Source organism: Pleurodeles waltl, chromosome 8 (genome assembly GCF_031143425.1).
Source record: "Pleurodeles waltl isolate 20211129_DDA chromosome 8, aPleWal1.hap1.20221129, whole genome shotgun sequence".
In the NCBI taxonomy this organism is placed as follows: Eukaryota; Metazoa; Chordata; class Amphibia; order Caudata; family Salamandridae; genus Pleurodeles; species Pleurodeles waltl.
Window position 1 is genome coordinate 350,107,731 of NC_090447.1, and position 16,614 is coordinate 350,124,344.

Consider the following 16,614-nt stretch of genomic DNA (forward strand, 5'->3'; position numbering starts at 1 on the left):
TAAGAGTGCTGCATCCCTCTGCAAGATATCTCACTATTTTTGACTTTTCTGAGCCTGTCAAGTCCTTCTTTTGACCCATTTTGCCAAAGGAAAGGAAGTTGCCTAATAATTATGCACACCTGATATAGGGTGTTGATGTCATTAGACCACACCCCTTCTCATTACAGAGATGCACATCACCTAATATGCTTAATTGGTAGTAGGCTTTCGAGCCTATACAGCTTGGAGTAAGACAACATGCATAAAGAGGATGATGTGGTCAAAATACTAATTTGCCTAATAATTCTGCACTCCCTGTAATGTTAAGCCCACTTTCTTATTTTCCACAATCTTAGTAGTCCCTAGCTACTTAGGTACCTTTAAGGGGCTATATAAAAACCATGGAACGTAACAGATAATAAATATTTACCAGTAAGTAAGGAACTACATTTTAAAAACATTGCCCATCATCCTCCAGGAGGATTCCGTTTTCTCCATTTCTTTTTTGTACTCTCCAGTCACCAACAGCTCTGAGCGAATGTCCTGCAGGGGAGAGTAGGAAAAAGAATTGGGTAGGGAAAAGTCCTTGAAAGAAATAGTTAACAGACAGGTAAAAGCATTATTGTTTATAGAACTACAGCGTGGCATAACCCTTTATACAGCTGGTATGGGCTCCTATGCAGCTGAGATGCATTTGTTTTTGAGACTTTTGACCTGTTGGAGAAATGATAGGGCACGTGCTGCTCCTCTGTATGCAGGTGGCATTTTCACCCTCATGTGCAGCCCTTTTATGGATTATTTGAAAGTCGTCAATGGGAGGAAAGTTGCATTTCAATCCCATTGCACTGCTGTTTAAAGCCCTGGACAAAAATTTTAAATCTGTGGCTTAGTAATCGAAATACTGATTGCACAGATTTTGTGACAAAGCTCTCAAACTTTACACAGTAGCAGAAAATCTTTGTTCTTTGTTGATATTTTGGTCAGGTTTTTGAATACATTTAACCCCAAACACATTAAACGCTTAGTCCACCACTAAATTATTTCTTTACTAACACATGGTAAGTCACTATTAATATGGTTGAACAAAACCAAGAACTGAATTGGTAAGTATGAGACTCATTTTTGTCATCTTTAGATTATTTGAGAGAAAGCAATTGTATATGAGATTATTTTAAAATATTAAGTGGTACTGGGGATTGGTTTGGGGGTGAGGGATTAGAGATTAATGGCTTTGAAGATGGTTGAACAAACATTGTCCTCTTGCTACTTAAAATAATTCTAATGAACTAGTGCGGAAGAAGCATTGTTGAACAACTTATAAACTAATGAAGAAATTCAGTACACCGTTTGTAGCTATTTTATTTTTGTATGATTGTATTTCAAACAGTTTCCTGATCAGGCTACACAATTGAAATGGAATGTGCAGTTTTGTTTAACGATTCCGCCAAGTGCACCACCCATAGCTCCTCCGGGAACTCCTGCAGTGGTCTTGAAATCTAAGATGCTGTTTTTCGTAAGTATTTGCTCTAGTATTACAAATATTACGTTTTAATGAGGTTCATAACGTTGAATAGAACACAAGGTTCTGGCATATTATGCAGTTAAATTACCATTCAAATGAAACTAAAAAGTACAATTAAATAGCAAAGTTACTAATCTGTCAAATTCACGTGGAATATGATGTAGTGCTGCAGGGTGAGTGCAGGTCCATCAAGTAATTAATCTCCGAGACAATTATAGAAGTCTTGAACAATGTGTTACCAGTTAATTTATGCCACGGATTTACCCATAATATCTGTTTATTTTCTATAACAAGTACATACATATTGTCCTTGTGGCCTTGGTAAAGTTGCGTTCTGTGATCAGTGTGTCGGTCAACATTATCTGCCTGGTTGCACATTTAATTGGGTTTGGTGCCTCTCTCTTATAACTTGTAGGAAGCTTGCTCTCTATAGAGTGCACTAAAATGAAGAACACTGTGCAGGGAGTCCAGTGGATCCTCAAACGTTTACCAATGCAGAAATAGATAGGTCTAGTGCTCTTTTTGTTGTAGTGTAGCCGAGCAGTTAGGCTTATCAGACGGCAGTGCTAAGCATTTGTTGTACCCACAGAGGCAATAAATAAGACACACTCAAAGAATAAATCCGAGACCAGTCCAGAAAAATAACAATTCTTTTTATATGTTTCAAATCCAAGAACTTTGTAATCAGGTAAGTTGTCTTATAAGCATAAATACTTAGCAGTTTCAGAAATCAACACTTATTGCACTTTTCCGAGTTCTCTCAATGTTATTCCATAGAGGAAGAACAATGTTCAGCAAACACAGAGTTAACAATAACTTACAAGATCGAGCTCAAGGTGCAAAGGTAAGTACTGGGCACTGATCAGAACCACACCAACAGGTCACACCAGGCAGCACTGGAGCGGCTGGGTGCAGTAAAGCGTCAGGTGCCCAGTGGTTCTCTATGGGAGTTGAAACTTGTGAAAAACAGGCTGCAGGCTCTGGCTGGGAAGCCAGTCAGGGACAACAAGCTGGTAAGTAGTAGGCTTGGGGTGCTTGGGACGTAGGTGCACCTTGGTTCTCCTCTCCTGTGCCCAGGGGCGACGGATGCAAGGGTGTCTTTAGGTGTCAGGTTTTCTCATCCAGGAGTACTCACGGTCAGGGGTTGCTACGTTTTGAGGCTGCAGGCGTTGTCCGGGAGTCCAGTAGTCCAATAGGGTCAGGTGCGACGGTTGCAGTGGTTGCTGGAGATGTCAGGTTTTCTCTCACCACAAGGCTGTGGGAGAAGGGGCCTGGTGTAGAGGCTTAGGCATCTTGGGTGAGACCACACTGGACTCGGTCTCTGGGCAGCTGGGGACCCACGTTGGCACCGTTAGTTGGATTCACCTCGGGTCAGAGACATCAGGTGCAGTGGTCACTTCTGGTGTCGAGTCTTTGGGGTTCCAGCAGCTGTAGAGTCCTCTCCCTGTAGTTTCTTGTGGCAGAGCAGGTACGCTGCTCACGGGAGACTTGCATGTTTGTTGATGTCTGTGCGAGTTGGCTTCTAGGGAATAGTCCTTTGAGGTCATCAGGCAGTCCAGGGTGGTCAGCTGCCTCTTCTTTTCCTCTTCTGCAGATGCAACTCCTCTTTGGTCTCATCTTCATAGGTCATTGAGATCTGAGTTCAAAGGTTCAGAGGTGCCATCTAAATACTCAATTTAGGGGTGTTTCAGGGAGTGCCAGGTGGTAGTCAATGGGCTGACCACCTTTAGGGTGACCACACCCTTCTTATGACCCCTTCTGCTAGGAACTGGTCATAACCCTAACCCTAGTGGCCTAATTCCTTACAAACAAGATGGAGGAATTTGAAAATTGTTGTCCACTTCAGCTCGTCCTCCATAGGAGTGGGACTGACATGAAGTGGGCCCTCCTCCTGATCTTTCTATTTTCCCTGCCTTTGCTGCCACCAAAAGTGGGGTCAGGACAGGGGGGTTGGTCATCTCTGCCATTTGGAGAGACCTTGGTCACATCACAAAGGCGGAAAGGCCTTTGAAGCTTCCCGCCCTCGAATGTCCATCCTGCCTGGGTGAGGTGGTAACACCTCCACCCATTGCAGCCTTGTGTCTCAGGCCCTCGAGAGCGCTGGCTCTCACTTTGGGGGGGCAGAAAGGCATCTGTGGTGGCTGAACTTTTTAGGACCGGTCAGTCAACACACCAGTAGTTGGTAGGTTTTCAGTGGTCACCTCTATGGTGCCCTCTGGGTGCATTTATTAATACAGTCATCACTTTGATCAGTGAGGGTTTATTATTATCCTTATTTACATCCCAGGATTCAGAGAATCCATCATTTAGCTGTGGAACTTGTAATGACCAGTTGTAGGAAAGTAACCTCTTTTTGGCACGGTTACCCCACTTATTGCCTGCTGTGGATATGTTTTGACTGTTTTCACTGGGTTCCTGCTAACCAGGACCCCAGTGATTGTGCTCCCTCCATCTAAATTTGGTTGCTTAGGACTTTGCACACCCCACAATTGGCATACTGGTGCCCCCATATAAGTCCCTAGTTTATGATACTTAGGTACCCATGGACTGCAGCATCTATTGTGCCACCCATAGGAGACCATGCAAAATGTATCTGTAGGCCTGCCACTGCAGCCTGCGTGAAAAGGTGCATGCACCCCTTCACTACAGGACACTGCACCAGGTCACTGTAAGTCACCCCTATGGTAGGCCCTCCTAGCCCATAGGGCAGGGTGCAGGTACCTGTGTGTGAGGGCATCCCTGCATGAGCAGAGGTGCACCTACAAACTCCAGCTCTATTACACTGGACTTCGTGAGTGCGGGGAAGCCATTTTACCCGTGTACTGGACATAGGTCACTACCTGTCTTCAGCTACATAATAGTAATTCCGAACCTGGGCATGTTTGGTATCAAACATGTCGGAATCATACCCCAATACTGTTGCCAGTATTGGTTGTATGATTCCATTCATTCTAGGGGCTCCTTAGAGGACCCCCTAGCATTGCTCCTGCTAGTCTTCTGTTGCCAGTATTGGTTGTATTATTCCATGCATTCTATGGGCTCCTGAGAGGAACGCCTAGCATTGCTCCTGCTAGTCTTCTGGGGTTTCCGGGCAGCCCGCTCTGCTGCCAGCTCTCAGAAAGGTTTCTGCCCTCCTGCTGCTTTACCAGCTAAGGCAGAGGAATGCCAAACAAAGGATTTCCTCTGGGAGAGGAAGGTAACACCCTCCCCCTTGGAAATAGGTGTTACAGGGCTTGGGAAGGGTAGCCTCCCCAAGCCCCCGGACATTTGGTGCCCTCCTTGCATAAACCAGTTTGCACCATTCCAAGAACCCCCAGTCCCTGCTCTGGTGCAAAGCTGAACAAAGGAAAGGTGAGTGACCACTCGTCTGTCCATTACCACCCCAGGGGTGGGGCCCAGAGCTCCTCCAGGTGGCCACTTGATTCCGCCATCTTGAATCCAAGGTGGGCAGTGGCCCCTGGGAGCATCTCAGTGGCTAGGTCAGGTATGTGACGTCACAGCCTCCTCACGATAGGTGGTCACTCTGCTAGGTGACCAATCCCTCTTCCTGGGCTATTTAAGGTCTCCCTCTTGGATGGGTTCTCAGATTTGACATGCAAGATTCCAGGAGGACTCCTCTGCATCATGTACGTCATCATCTGGCCACTGGCACTGCAACTGGACCCTCCAGGAACTGACAATCTGCAACTTCAGCGACGACTCTGCTCTGCAACATTGTTTCTTCTTCCAGCAACTGCGACATTTCCCCAGCTGTGCATCCTCTGAGGGCGGCGAGTCTTCAGCCTCCACAAGAAGTAAAAAGGAATCTCCCTTGGAATGAAGGAGTCACTCCCCTGCATCTGCAGGCACCAATTGCAACGACGACCGTCTGAGTGGATCTGCTCTCCTCCGGAACTGCGTGGTTCCTGCATCACAGGTGGTGGTCTGGAGTGGTCCCCCTGGTCCTGTCTACCAACTGTCCAAATTGGAGAGGGTAAGCCCTTGCCTCTCCTTGCTGGACAGTACCCCTGTGCACTGCAACTCTTGCAGCTACTAAGGCTTGTTTGCGCCTCCTCCAAGGGATCTTCAGGCTCTGTGTAGCCCCGACCTACAGCACTCCTTCCTGCAAAGCACAGTCTCCTGCCTGCTGCTCCAGTGACGTGGGAATCCTCTTCAGGTGTGCTGAGTGGGCCTCACTGTGACTCCTGTGCCTGCTGCCAGTGGGGCACCTGTGAGGGCTTCCTCCTCTTCTTGTGACTCTTCCAGCTGTTGAGAGTCACCCCAGACTCCCCTCCTTGAGTCGAGTCCCCTTGACCTTGCTGGTCCTCTTCTGCCTTGCAAATCTTCTTTTCCGTCACTTTATTTTGCCAGTGCTTGGTGGTTTTCCTTCACCACTTACCGACTGCATCTCGACCGCTAACATGGGACATCACACGCACCACTTCTAGGAATCCTGTTCATCTCCTGTGGTGCACTGCTGGCCGCCTTCGCCCCCGTCGACCTGGTTCTGCATCCACAGGAGGGTGAGTAGTGGCTCCTGCCGCACCAGGACACTCCATCACGAACCAGACTTGGTCCCCTTCCTTTGCAGGTCCTCTTCTGTCAGGACCCACCTTTGGGTTCTTCCAGTCTTGGTTGGGTCTTGCATAATCCTTTTCCAAAGTCCTCCTGTTGGTTTTGGAAAGAAACAGGTACTTACTTCTGCTCTCCTGGTCACTGGAGGTCACTGAGGTACTCATCTCTTGGGGTTCCTAGTTCCCCCAGCTCCCTTCTACTGATGGGGGACTGTCTTTTACATTCCACTTTTTTATTATATGATTTGGCCTTCCTCTAGGGCCCTCACTATTTGCCAGTGATTTTACCAATGCTCATTGCTTCCTGTACTATTTACTGATTGCTAATGTGTATATGATAGTGAGTTTACTTACCTCCAGTTGGGGGATTGCCTATTCAGTATTCTACTATTTGTGCTACCATAATAAAGTACCTTTATTTTTGTAATACTGTGTCATTCTTTCACGTGTGATAGTGTTGTGTGACTATATTGGTATTGCATAAGCTTTGCATGTCTCCTAGATATGTCTTGGCCGCTCATCCACAGCTACCTCTAGAGAGCTTCCCAGATACTGCCTACACTTCACTAATAGGGGATGCCTGGACCTGGTATAAGGGGATAAAACCCTATGTGCTCACCACACACCAGGCCAGCTTCCTACACCTTTGTACAGCACATGCTTTTAAAATGGCTTCCCTGTTCACTTACTATGTCTCAGAATTGACAGAGACATAGCAGGAGCATATCTGCTCGTGCATGTATATGCCCACATGTGCCCTGATGCACCGTTCTTTAGGGGTGACACCTGGCACTTGCAGTGCGGTCTGCCATGTCATTTGATGTTTTCCATTTAGCCTGCACCAACATACGCAGTCTGCAATGGCAGTACTGTATGCTTTTGGTTAGGGGTCCCTGGAGGTGGCGCAACTGGTGCTGCAGCCCTCAGAGACTATCCTTAGTACCTCGGCCTTAGGTACCAGGGGTAACATTTGCTAGGAACTTACTGTGGTAGCTAAAGAGTTTGCCAATTGTACAAAACAACTGTGCAGTTTTGGGAAAGGAGATCTGGCACTGGGGACCTGGTCAGCAGGGACCCAGTGCACTAACAGTCAACGCCACATCAGAAAAAGAGTGGGGGCTTACCATGTCAAAAGGGTGCTTTCCTACATAAGTCATAATGATTTTTTTGTTTTTTTACATCTTCTATTTCTTCATGGTAACCTCTCTGGCGGGTTCTGCATTGGCCTTTGTCAGCCAAACCTCTTATTATATTGACCTCTTGATAAGGGATATATTCAGGAATGACAGCTTTCCTGTCATTGTAGCAATGTATTAAAGCTTGACTGGCTTAATATTTGACATTTATTCCAACCACTATGTTCACTGAAATTAACACCCAGAAATCAACTAATATGGCCAAACCTCTCTCGAAGCAGACTGGAGCCAGGGGAACAGATTGCCCCACTTACATTTTAAGTGATTCCTCATGAGCTGTGTTAGTATTTTTTAGTGTTGCCTCACCATAACATTTGTGAACTATCCCATTAATCCTCTCTTGTAGCTTTTATGTAATAGATATGAAGACAGCTGTACAGAGAGACAACTTCTTTATGGAACCCCCCGCACATGATCATGGCAGCCAGTGCTCTTTTTACAGTCCGAGAGGGGTCACAGACATTGATAGCACCACCTCTGGATTACGATGATGTGATCCGTTGGCACTAGGATGCATAGGTTAACAGATAATGTTGAATCATCCAGCCCATCGGAAATATATATATCAATGTTCTGGAAGAAGTCGTCTCATACTCGCAGTGGCACAAGAGATGCTCCGTCTTTTCCTCCTGCACTTTACTGGCCTGGCACTTACACCATCAGCAACAGTATTCCTTTGCACATATGACCATTTGTAGGAGGTCTCAAAAACAACCTGCCTAAAGAATATATATTCAGTCAATCAATCTGTAGACTTTATTTGATCATCAAATAATCAAAAGCACAGTTATTTTTTTTTTTATAACATTATAAAATTTTATGTGCATCTTTTATATATAATTACAAACAATAAAATTGTATCAAACATTGATTTACAATGATGTAGTTACAGACTTTAAGTAGCACCCCACAAAATAACAAAAAGCTGGGTAAGGCAGCATGCTTAAAAAAGAAAATGCTGGCTACCTCAACAATATTATCCAGTAGTGAGATTGGCATATTGCCACAAGGATCCGGTCTGTTAGCCTTTTTCTACACAGGAACAATAACTACAGTATACCATATAATTATCAGTGACCAGTGCGCAACATTTTACTTATAGAGGTCCATCGGGACCCCTTCTGGGCCATTGGCCTAGCGTAATGGACAGTGGGTAATAGCTTATGTGACTTTGTGACTTGGCTGACTTTGTGGAGCTCAAATCTGATGTTTAAAATGAACAGTTGTTGGCCTTCTACAGAGATAGCTCATTGTTGTGTCCCAAAGCATCTGAAAGTCCTAAAGTTCTCCACCCATCGCTCCATAGTAACATTCATTCTTAGCACCTGAGATTGATATGCATTATGTTTGTTTGAATTAACAATTTCCCAGAAGCCTCTTGTCATCATTGCAAGTTCTTATGAGATTTTCCCAATTCCCTCTCTAATTGCCAACTTTCTCTTCATGATAGTCAATATATAGTCTGCCATCAGTTTAACTATGAGTGCCTGATTTCTGGGATTACTATTTAAGGCCACACACAATTGTTTATTACCTGCCCTGCAATCCTTATTCAACTTGGAGGAGCGATGTTCAGTCTATTTTTAGGGATAGAGTGAGGTTTTAACATATTGATTTAAAGTAGCAAAAGCATCAATGAAGGAGGGTTGGTTTTGGACAGTAGACATTCGCCGACCAAATCCAAGTTCACTCCAACTGTAGCAGTAAGGAATCCTTGTATATGAATAGCACGCCACCTCAAACGTAGTCCTTTATCCACTATAGCCTGTTCAGTTATTCCCCTATTTGGTGGACCCTTTATACTGGTTGGCAGGCAGAGAGCAAGTTCGTTCAGATATTGATCACTATGATTCATTATTTTAATCCCACCAGACTAGACATATATATTCATAGCCATAGATATAAAAAAAAAAAATTATGATGGTACTCTGGCTCTACACAATAAAGGTTGTAATTTGCTTGTCAGTATTTCCCACAATTTCAGCAGAGTTACAGAGGCTAAGCTCTAATATGTTTTTATGTAATTTTACTCTCATGTGATCTGCATTGTGGAGATAGGAAACCTATTGATATATTTGAAAGGGTTTAAAGAGAGTGGGAATTGTCCTATTTTAGCATTGAAATGACCCTCTATACGAGCATAAAAACTTGTAATCGTTGAATATGGCCTATCCCCTAAGATTTGTAATGCAGAAACTAAGGTATAAATGCTGCAGACCTTATTGTGTTGATTTCTTGCGTTCTAAAAGTTTATAAGAATAAAATTCAGTTTAGTAGAGAAGAAGATCCAAAATATTTGAATCCCTGGGTGATTAAGTACTACAGGTATTATCTTGTACTCCTGACATACCAGGAACAAGATTACCAGACCACCCATAGCTCTGCCAGCAACAAAGGGGAGGGCTGGAACACAAACACTGGTGTAGCGGGCCCAGATAATATCCGCTACTGGCCAGGTTTCTTGCAACCTGTGAGGAAATGGGATGTGCTTTATGGTGTGGTTGTGCGACCACACCATGTAATACGCTTACCAGCCCTTTTAAGTCTAGTAGGTTTCATCCTCAGCTCAATCCTGGGTAGATGGGCACTGTGCAGCAATGCTTACACAAAGGAACATGGGTAAAGCATTTAAATAGCACCAAAACAGTTGAAGAAGAAATTAACACAACACTTTATCAATATAGACTGTATTTTTATTACAATTTAGACATTAAAACGAAAATGACCCACTGAAGGGTTCCAGAGATATAGATTTTACAAGCAATAATAAATCAAAGCAGTTTCACTCAACCACGAAGAAGCTTTGGCAGAGGCAATGAATTGCCGTCAACGGGAGTTCTTCCTGCAGGAATTCCTCGGTCCAGCAAGATGCTGAGGGGGTCCTGGTTGCTGGTCGGCGTGCCAAGAAGTCTTCTTTGTTCTGGCTGAAGTCTAGCTACCACTGGACTATCAGTTGCCCACTGTCACGGTTACAGGCCAATCCCTTGTGGCCCAATAACTCATCTTCTGAGGGTTCCAGCAACTCTCAGAAAGTACCTCCGAGCTCTGCGAACTCGGGTGCAGCTCTGTTCATTGAGTCTTGGTCCTCAGTGCTTCACGGCAGCGGTGTTGGAGGCATAAAGCCTTTGTGCTACCAGCTTGCCACAACAGGCTTCTTCAGCTGTTGAGTTCCTGTTTTGTGAACAAGAGGCCAGTCTTAGCTTGACTGGGCTCTGGAGACAGCTTCACCTAGAGCAGGACACTGCAGGCAGAGTCCCTCTTTTCACTAGCTAGCAGGTGCAGTCATCATCGGTGCAGCTCTCTTTAATTGTCCTTCGTGCAGCAGGGCAGTCCTTCTTCCAAGTCCGTGGAGATCCGAGTTGTGGGTGCCCTATTTATCTTCAGAAAAATGCCACCAGGGCAGGATGCTGTTGGTAGTCCGTGGGCTGCTAGGTTCCCTTCCTCCCTATGACCACTTCCTGGGAAGTGTGGAATCTGACTGTTCCAGGATGCACTACTCTGCCCACTCCCAGCATGGAAAGACCCCTATCTTGATGCTCAGTGTTCTTTAGAACAGCCCCGGAGGTGTGGCTTTCAAGCGGTTGCACACCCCTGGAAAAAACAGTTTGACAACTGACTTCGCCTCTCCTGTATGTCTGTCTGCCAAAACAGTACAGCTCCTTTCTCTTAAGTGTTACCTATTTGCCCCTTAAAAGCAGATTCTTCTTTGAATCTCGTCTTTTGTGCTAACCACTGTGTGGCCTCCTGCAGGTGGGAGGTAACACCTCTCTCCAATGCAGGCCCCTATTTTGTCTTTTCCAGTGAGTTATCACGTCTCCTCAGGAGGGCAAAAAGCTGTCTGCAGGACAAGCCTTGTGTACATGAGTAAATTGGCACTGGAAGCCTTCAGCAACTAAAGTGGTAACTTCTAAATCCGCACTTTGCCCACCAGTGACATGAAATTTAAAGTAACAATGACATTGGATTTAATGCACTGATAATTTTGATACCAAACATTACCAGCCTTAGTAGTCCCATTCAGAAGTTAGCAGGGCTGGGCTGCCAGCCTGCTACTCTGTACTTGCCAATCCCTTTCCTCAGTAATAACAACAATGTAGGGGTTTTACTGGTGGAGCATGCAAAAGTTACAGGTCCCACCTTTTAACAAAGAGCACCCTGCCTTAGGGCTCGTTAGGCCTGCCATAGGAGAGACTTGGATGCATTAAAAGGGGTGGTTTGGGCTTTGCCATTACTTTATATGGCAAAGTCAAGTTTTCAGTTTTAAACTTCCCTTCCAGTCTGCAGTGGCAGACTGGGGCCCATGTTTTAACTTGTCATACTCTTGAAGGCACAACTAGTGCTGCAGTTCACAAGAGACACCTAAACTACAGGTCCTAGTTACCCCTGGTACGATATACTAGCGACTTACAAGAAAGTCAGGTTATGCCAATTGAGGACCAGCCAATTAAACATGCACCATTTTAAAGGTCAGAACACGTGCACTGAGTCCTGTTTAGCAGGGATCATGGCATTTGAGTCATTATACCTATACCTAGCAGTCTGTATGACGGGCTGAAAAAGAGCAGCATCTATCAGTAATGCCTAGCAAAATCTATGTTGCTTCTTCACAGATTACTGTCACAAAATCACATACCTGCCCACAGCAGAAACATCCCTTTTTAGGTCGCAGCCTACCAAACAGTGCAGCTGTCTACTTTGCAAAAGACATCCTGGGGTTTCAGAAAGTTGACCTTGGAATGCATTCTGCCCATTGCTTGCCATTGGCTTTGTGGTTTGTAACTCACGAATCTTGCTCTTCATTTGCTGGCTTAGGCTATCAAGGTTCACTTCCTCCCTCCCTGTGCCAAAATCTTATTTACCAGTATACTTCTGAGTCCTCTCTTTCTGTAAATAGGCCTGTAACCTTTGTTCTTAACTGGGCACATTTGCTGTGCATTCGCAGACAGAGGTCAAATGTCAAGCTGTATCTTCCAGAGAGCTCGATGTTTACTTTGCTTTCGTCTGACTTCAAATGAGAGGTTTATAGGGAAGAAGAATGCAGATTGTCTTTTTACGGCACAGAGCGATAAGTGACGCCCAGAATCACAGGATGTTGCTGGAGGGGCACCATCCCAGCTTGTTTCTTTTATTAACGTCTGCAGTTGGCGAATGTACTAACCTCGGCAGTTGGCAAATGTTTTCTCCATGGTCTTCGACTCCACATAATGGATGTATACAAAAAGATATCCCAACTGAAAAAAACCTAGTGAAAACAAAGAAAAAAAGACACCGTTTCTGGTGGCCCGAAGACCACAGCGGCAATATATAAATCTACATTTTTAAATGAGCAGCTGTCATTTCCATGGGGCAGTGCTTGTTTTTCCCTCCTTTTATCAGGTAAGACAAATAGATACATATCACACATTTCACATGCATTAGAAGTTTGTAGCATACAATGATGTAGCAGATTTAGAGAGAGTGATTAGAAAGTAAGCATTGGTTTTACAATAAACAACTATTTAAGTACTGCGAGTGAACAGTGTGTCAAATATACTGCTTTTCTTTGTGGACCTAAAGATAGAGCTGAGACCTAAATTTAAATAGATAAATACGCATGATTATACGTGTTAGGCGAAGGACAGAGTATGACAAAGGGGCTCTCAGCACTGTAACCCAAATGGCACCTGCTCTTTGCCATTCTTGCGATGCGAACATCCTCCAAACCTTGGCAACGAAATGCCATGCTCTGTTCCAGCCACATACTTTTCAGTATTGATGTCTTCTTGACAACAGATAGCAAAATGCCGGGTTCTCTCGCTCTGGGACCTCCTCTGGTAGGATCTCCCCAAAGATATCTTTTAGCACCTCCTATGTGACATTCAAAGAAAGGTGGCAGCAGCATTTAAGACTAACCTTCGTTATGGTAATCATAATTGCCGTTCCATTATTTTAAAAAATCCATTTATTTTGTTTTCTTTGACTAAGCTTAGCCCCTGCCTCATTATAAGGAAGGCCGATGAAAGGCCCTTGATTTTATTTAACCTCAGCTCTGACTCCACCTACCTGCCCCCTTCTGAAATTATCCACTCTAAAATGATGAAATCTGAAATTTCCCACTTCAGATGAAACTGTGCACATAGGGGAAAGAACGGAGCAAAGAAAGACATAAAAGCTTCACAAAGGGAGAAAGCATAAAGCTGTAAGAATGAGCTGAGGTGGCAGTGAGTGCATGGAAATGAATTAAAGAGGCCAGAGATGGCTTTAGGATTACGCTGCCTCAATATTCTGTGCTTGCGCACATTTAATTGCAGTAGCTGTGAGTTTCAGAGGAAAGCTCTGAGCACAGGCACGTTTTTATTTACAAATATAACCACTGCAGATGTCGATTGTGATACAGCATGCTTGGGTGGGTGCGACATGTACAGTTCCTTCTCTACTAGTTCAGCATCTGAAGACGTCGCCAGATGCTCAAACACAAGTTTCTGTGCTAATCGTTTTTGCAAATGACTTCATTTTACTTAATCCCTCAAGAAGGATCAATGTAATCCTACACTACTCCATTTTCCAAGACAATCATCCATACATCAGTGTTTAATGGCATATGTAGCTGAAGATACACATGCTTTGCATATGTCCGCCATCTAGTGTTGGCCTTGGAGTGTTACAAGTTGTTTTTCTTTGAAGAATTTTTTCGAGTCACGAGATTGAGTGACTCCTCCTCTAGGTGATAGTGCGAATGGGCTTTGAGACCTTTGTTAGATTGTTTTCTTTCCGCCGTCGGGTTCGGACGTGTTTCCTCTCGTTCCGGTAGAACTCGGTTCAGTATCTTATGAACTTTACTCTAACTTTCTATAAACGTTGGTATAGTTTTGATCGCATTTTCCACTCTTTAAATTGGATCTGATTTCAATCGTTGGGGTCGATTTCACGCCCTTAGAGGCGTCCTCGCCCTTCTTGGGCCTACTTCGACACATTGTAGTCAAACGATGTTAGGTTGATGGAACGGACTCCGTTTTGGTTCTGTCCTCGGTATCACCCAGAGTTCCCTACACTGTTCAGCATTTGGTGTACAATCTGTGTCTGTCTCTGGAAAACAGAGAAGAGACCTGCGACGCTTGTAGATCATTTTCATTAAAAAAAGACTCTCCGGGACTGAAGAGCGCGTCGACTGGAGATGGCATCCAAGTTGTCAGAACACACACCCGACACGCGCAAGAAGAAGTAGGACTGGCATAGCCGTCTCCATTGCAGATTTGGACTTGGATCGAGATTCTGATGTTGACCGACACAGTACGCGAGTACATCAGCCCCGTCACACGAACAAAGACAATCAAAAAGACTCCTGTATTGGTCTTCGATCCTCTACTGCCTTCGGGCCACAGTTGAACCCAAAAAATACCTTTGCATGACCAACTTTTGGGTTCGGCACCGAAACAAAAGTCCAAGGTTCATTTGGCATATACCAAAAAGCCTGCCACATCTGTTTTGGTACCAACCTGAAAATCTGACTTTTCCACCTCAGAGCCGAAAAAAAAATAACAGCATTACGGAGCCAACATTTTCGGTTGAGTCAAGCATTCCATATCAAAATCTTGGGAATTGAAAACTGCCACTAGTAAACATTCTGCAGCTACTGAGGAGTCATCTGAAATACAACCTATATTAGAGGTTATGGACGCTAAACAGTGCAAACTTCACATACAGAAGGAAACAGGAAGGATCCTAGCCTCTCCTCTAAAAATTAAAGAAAACTTACATTTCAAGTGACTTTGGATGCTGGGCCTCCACCTATCAAAGTCTTGAAACAGAAGGAGAAACAAAAGGCTGTGCAACAACCTTAGCCTTCACCACCACATTCTCCTTCCCTTCCTTCGACTCCACCACCACCTTCACCTACACATTCAACACAGTTCTCTCCACAGGCATCAACGGCATCACACATAGTGACGATTTAAGTGATCCTCAAGAAAAGGTAGACCCATGGGATATTTATGACCCCGATCCCATTCTCCCTAATGATCAAGATTTATACCCTGCGAGGCTATCTCCCCCTGAAGATACCACTGCTTTATAATCAAGTAAGAGCCAGGGCAGCTGCGTATCATAAGGTACAATAACATACAGATCCAATTGGGAACAGTTTTCTAGTTAATACTTTAACAGCTACACATAGAGTACCAATGTCTCCCTATGCTAACAGGCATGCATAGACATCCAAAGACATTTTTAAAGAACCGATAAAAGCAAGGATCGTTACACCCAGCGTTAATAAAAAAAATAAAAATACAAACTTGCACCCTCTGATCCATTTGTTATTAGAGCACAATTACCTCCTGATTCTATATTGGTATGTGCAGCAAGAAAACAAGCCAATAGACAGTCTATAGGAGATGCTCCTCCTCCAGACAAAGAAAGTAAAAGATTTGACATAGCAGGTAAGAGTGGCTACTCAACCTGCCAACCACTGGAGGATTGCAAATTCCCAGGCTCTCCTGGCAGGGGAATGATAGGGCCCATTGGGATCAGATGGAAGACATGCTACAGTATCTTCCACCGGAACATCACCGGGGACTACAGATAGTAGCAGAGGGACAGACTATTGCTAACAATGCAATGTGATGCAGATGATATAACAGAAAGGGGAGACAACACCAGCATAATCATTAGGAGACATGCATAGCTAAGATCTTCAGGATTTAAGCCCAACATACAGTAAGCTGTATTAAACATGCCCTTCGATATGGAGCATTTATTCGGACCAGAGGTGGATAACACCATAGACCGGCTTAAAAAGGACTCAGAGTCAGCTAAAGCAATGGGTGCACTATACATCACACCCACTGGAGGCACTTTTCGTAGGCCACAATTTAGGGGTGGTTTCAAGCCATCAACCACAGAGCCATCAACCTCACAACAAAAACAAAGACCACACTTTTATAACAGAGGTTCATTGAGGCTCTTACAGAGGATCTAGTTATAGAGGAAGAGGTACATCATCTGCTCCTAGAGGTCCTTCCTCAACAAAACAGTGCAGGTCTCAAAAAATCCTAAAAATGTTATTAGACCTGCAGGTTGAGTAGCTTGAATAATCTACTCGACCTAAATGTAATGTACTTGACCCCGAAACGGGTCTCAATTTTTGTGATCCTAGGCAAATATTGCATTTTACAGTCGTCTTTTTCTTCATTCTCGCATATGAGTGCACCTTCCAATATGTGAGTTCAGTATTTCTGCTGTAAAAAAAAAATCCTCTTTTGTTTGATTAAATACACTAAACATTTGCTCCATGTGTAATAAATCTAGCCCACATATAGGTTACAAATGATCCATTCATGACTTGCCTCTTAGTTTACTAATAGCTTTGCCATCCGAGCAGGAGTGTTTC

At 44.3% G+C, this 16,614-nt stretch overlaps 1 protein-coding gene across 2 annotated transcripts in view; it reads left to right on the plus strand.

Moving 5' to 3' along the window:
* Nucleotides 1-16,614, plus strand: part of MED14 (mediator complex subunit 14) — an 801,766-nt gene that overhangs the window by 755,672 nt on the left and 29,480 nt on the right. For both annotated transcript variants that reach the window (XM_069204216.1, XM_069204217.1), the window contains one exon: nt 1,367-1,492. In XM_069204216.1, coding sequence (XP_069060317.1) covers nt 1,367-1,492 — 126 coding nt within the window. The remainder of the gene's footprint in view (nt 1-1,366; nt 1,493-16,614) is intronic.